This window comes from Sinocyclocheilus grahami, unplaced genomic scaffold, assembly GCF_001515645.1.
Source record: "Sinocyclocheilus grahami isolate Dianchi unplaced genomic scaffold, SAMN03320097.WGS_v1.1 scaffold2085.1, whole genome shotgun sequence".
Lineage (NCBI taxonomy): Eukaryota > Metazoa > Chordata > Actinopteri > Cypriniformes > Cyprinidae > Sinocyclocheilus > Sinocyclocheilus grahami.
Window position 1 is genome coordinate 56,100 of NW_015507264.1, and position 4,451 is coordinate 60,550.

At 33.5% G+C, this 4,451-nt stretch overlaps 2 protein-coding genes across 6 annotated transcripts in view; both read left to right on the plus strand.

The window, feature by feature from the left end:
* Nucleotides 1-1,545, plus strand: part of LOC107573995 (sorting nexin-13-like) — a 22,383-nt gene extending 20,838 nt beyond the window's left edge. For all 3 annotated transcript variants that reach the window (XM_016260463.1, XM_016260464.1, XM_016260465.1), the window contains exon 4: nucleotides 904-1,545. In XM_016260463.1, the coding sequence (XP_016115949.1) occupies nucleotides 904-1,059 (156 nt within the window). In that variant the 3' untranslated portion in view covers nucleotides 1,060-1,545. The remainder of the gene's footprint in view (nucleotides 1-903) is intronic.
* Nucleotides 1,546-2,519: 974 nt separating this feature from the next.
* The window catches only part of LOC107573994 (sorting nexin-13-like), a 19,738-nt gene continuing 17,806 nt past the window's right edge, over nucleotides 2,520-4,451 (plus strand). For 2 of the 3 annotated variants that reach the window (XM_016260462.1, XM_016260461.1), the window contains exons 1-2: nucleotides 2,521-2,902; nucleotides 3,440-3,528. In XM_016260462.1, coding sequence (XP_016115948.1) covers nucleotides 2,848-2,902; nucleotides 3,440-3,528 — 144 coding nt within the window. In that variant the 5' untranslated portion in view covers nucleotides 2,521-2,847. Of the gene's footprint in view, nucleotides 2,903-3,439; nucleotides 3,529-4,451 lie in introns of all 3 variants that reach the window. The other variant, XM_016260460.1, reaches the window with a different exon arrangement.

A 4,451-nucleotide genomic window follows, 5' to 3' on the forward strand; every position in this document is an offset into this window, starting at 1 on the left:
GGTGCCAAATCGATACTTTTAAAATGGTTCCGGTGCCTAAATGGTGCCTGAACCGATACTTATTAAAAAATAAATAAATATAAATTCCCCCCAAAAATGATGGATTGGCCATTAGCACTATAAACACATGATGTCTGTTCATTCATACTGGACGCCAGAGGGCGCCGTAGCATAGAAAATCCACATATCCAGTCACAGAAGTAGCTGAACTCATGACCCTCCGGGAAATCCCTTATATGGACAAAGGCATCATTATATCTGTAACTGAGTAAACAGAACATATAAACGTTTTGAATGATAAAACAAAGACAATAAACACTCGACTGTGACAATATAGTTTATCTGTGATATTTAAGCCATCTCTGGTATTTTCATAATAATTAAGTATAATAGGGTGACCATGTTTTAGTTTTCCAAAAAAAGGACAGTAGGGGGCGGGGCTTCACCTAACAGTATACGTAGCAAGTTTTTTGTTTGTTTGCTTGCTTTGTTTTTATAATAAATAAAAAGAAAACAAGTAGAAAGAATAGAAAAAGAACAGATAATGCTAGTGTTGGAAGGTCTTTATTTATAATAAATAAAAATAAAATAAGTAGAAAGAATAGAGAATGCTAGTGTTAGAGGCTCTTTTTTCTTTATAAATAAAACTAGTTAGAAAAATAGAATAGAGAGTGCAAATATTAGAGGGTCAAGTTTTTTTAATAAAAAAAACAAGCAGATAAAATTAGAAGTAGCATTAGAGCAGAGAGTGCTAGAGTTAGAGGGTCAAATGAAGATGAAAGATGTTTTCAGCCGTTTCTTGAAAATATTAAGGTATTAAGGTATTATGATATTAATCATGTTGACTTCGAATTGCACTCATGTTCAACTTCTGAGTTTTAATTCTTTGTGTTTGTTTGTCAGGTTTTGGAGGAGATCAAATCAGAGTCCAGACCTATAAAGATTGATCGACGTCTGACAGGATCCAGTATCATAGATGAACCACTGCAGCAGGTACCGTCAACAAAACCAAACGGACAAATGAACGCGACCGCTAAAAGTGCACGTTCATGTGCTTGAGGAACCTGTGGTTTGTCTACTGATGAGCTGGTCTCAGACTGTCGAGCTTTCGCTTCACAAATGCTATTTGTTTCCACCTGTGTCACACATCAGATGCTGGATCAGCTCGTTTGAGAGTTTAGGCTGGTCTGTTTTTTTTTCATAAAGCAGATGAGCACGACACAGTCGTTTTCAGTCAGTGCTTTTCTGAATTGGCTTTAAGTCTGCTTACAATGCATATATTCTGCTAGGGTCACTTTTTTAATGCTACACTTTTAGCTTTTATTTTTTTATTTTAATTCTTTGGAAATTTTGGAACAAAGTGCTGTTTTTCTATAGTATTGTGAGTGCACTGTATGTATGCAGAAAAAGTTGGACATACTAATATATCCTTCTTTAATATAAAGAGCTGGGCGATGATATGGTTACATTTTCCAACGATATTAACAATCACGCAGCTAAGAGTTGAGACTCCATGAGAGTGTTGCCTAAAAATGTTGTCTAGGTCAGCAGCAGACTTGGTTTTTGGAACGAAGCTGATGTGTTCAAAAATGGTTCCTGATTTTTGTGGTTTAGTTTCAGTAACTTCTCTGAGAAGACTGGAGATACTTGCAGATGTGAGAAAAAAAACAATAAGTATCTGGTTTTCCATGGTATGACCGCATCTTGTCCCATAGTATAAGACCTCTTTGTGAGTGAAATCGTTGTGCAACTCATCCTATGTAAGTCTGAGGTTTTAAGGAAATTGTGTTAAGTTACAGACAGTCATGAGAGGGTGTCAGCAGCTCCAGCTCTCAGTCTGTTCTGCTGAGCTTCACTTCTGCTCAGGAATGTCTACCCAGAGTCCTTTGCGGAGAAGTGATGGGTCATTGTGTCTGTGCCAAAATGAACCGAGAGCACATGATCCAGAAAAATAAATTTCCTTGTGGGGCCCTATGAAATCCAGTTTATTTTTTCCTAAATTCACTTTTATTTTTCCCAAATTCTGTGTTTTCCATTTCATTTTTCTAGATTCCCTTAACGGTATAATTAATTGATGTCTAATTAATTTAATTAATACAACTTTAACAAATTAATAATTTCTTCTTATTTATTTATTTTTCTTTTTTCACTTTTTCTGAATTTCAGTGTTATTTTTCTGGATTTCTGAAATTCTTCATGAGCATTTTATCATTTAATTTGAGAAAAACGACTGTCATGTATACACACATTCACGGCAACCCGTCAAAATAAAAGTTCAGTTTAACTTGAAGGAATTGTGACAGAAATAAATTACTGTTGCACAGCAACATGTTTCAGTTTAATAATAATAATAATTATCATTATTATTATTAATAACAAAATTGATTATTCAAAATTAATTAAATCATTAAAATAAAGAAACGCATTAAAAACAGTAATACAGAAAATTTAAAACAAAAACATTGCTCACGCTCATGTTTTTCCAAACCCACCTAACTTGATTTCCTCTTTGAAATGCAGAAGTAGATACTGTATTTTGAGGAATGATAATGGTGCTATTTTCAAGATTTAAATTTTTGGGTTAACTAACCTTGTAAAAAAGAGTTGGATTACAAGTGAGAAGAGCAACCTAGAGCATTTTATGGACGTGGTGTAAAGATCTCAGTATCAGGTCTAGAACTGTTAAGAGCGTGTAAAACATAGTTGATTTCCTAATACTGAGTACAGGGCATCTTGATTGGGAACTTGATTTTACTGACTCATAGTGTGAGCTTTTGTATTTGTGTGTTTGTGGCAGGTGACGCTCCGGAAGAGTTGTTGGACTCGTTTTTTGAGGCGGAGGTGGAAATGGAGAGGAAGATTTGTAGAGATGTTGTCTGCATGTCACGCAAGGATGAAGAAGGTAAGACAAGCACGGAGGATTTGTGTCTATAGACGGTTCAGAGACTCCAGCCCAGTGATTCAAGGCGTGGTTTTGCTTTGTCAACAGAAGAAAACAATAAAATCATTTTTGGGTGGAGGTGTGTGTATAAATGTGCCCTGTGAATATAAAAGATGTCGTTATCACCACTGCATTCCATCATCATTATCAGATGAATGATCACAAATCATTTACTCACCTTCATATCTTTCTAAAACCAACTTTCTTCTTTCCTTGGAGCACAAAAGGAGATGTTTTGATGAATGTTTACGCTGCTGTTTTCCACACACTGAAAGTGAATGGGAAAAGTAGCTGCTTAGTGTAAAAAAATGCACAAAAAACACCATAAAAGAAGTTTGTACAACTTGTGAGGGTAATTCAAAGACATCTGAAATCATACAATACAGGGTTTCTGCAGATCCTTTTATAAAATGTATGGTCTTAAATGGTTTAAAAAAAATTTGTTTAGATTCCTATTTAATGGTATAATTTATTGATGTCTAATTGTTTTTGGTGCAGGTTACCTGCGGGATCTCTGTGAAGTGCTGCTGTACCTGTTACTACCTCCTGGAGATTTCCACAACAAGAATATGAGATACTTCCTCAGGGTGAGACACACACACATACACATAAATCCCAAATTCATTCACATAACATCATATCTTTCAGCTAATGTCATGACCAGATAAAAAAGGGATGAAAACTGCAAAGCACATTTTGTGTGGAGAAAACCATTACAACTCAAAAACCATACATTTTGATGCAAACACTGATTTTAAAGACCTGTAACCTTCTTTTCTGCATTTCGTTGTAATGAGTGAGTAATTAAAATGGTTAAAAATAGTTTTCATTATTTGAAAATAAAATATAAGATGAAAAAAGACTGAAACTTAAATAAAAACAGAAAATATACCCCAAAATTATTCAAAATATTAATAAAAAAAATTATAGTATCTCAATGTTCAAAATAACATTGCTCTTAAAACATTTTCACTCTGCAGTATTTTAATTAGGGTTGGGTATCATTTGAATTTTAGCGATTCCAATTCTTATCGATTCCTAGTTTCGATTCCAATAAGTTAAAAAATCCAATATAAAAAAAATTAAGTCAAACATTTAGATGTCAAACATTTATTCTATCTTTTTACAAAGCATTCTGTTGCAGCTGAATAACACGAGCAAAAATCAGCAGCCTACAGAACACTGCAAGAGGAATTTTGCCTATGCTTTAAAAAAAAATACCACAGCAAAAACAACCAGATTAATATAAATTTCAAATATTAAAGTGTTAAAGACAAGTAAACAATCAGTAATAAGATAGGAACAAACCAATCAATTAACAATATCATAAATAAACACAACTGAACAAAATTTCAGGTACAGAAACTGTAATTAAAAGTTTAAAAACACTGCATAGTTTTCTTTTCATAAATAAAATATAGATTAATCATTTAAAGTTATTAAATATATTCAATCAAGATCAGTGAATGATTTTCTTTTGTTCTTTGATTAACATTAATGACAGGCAGCG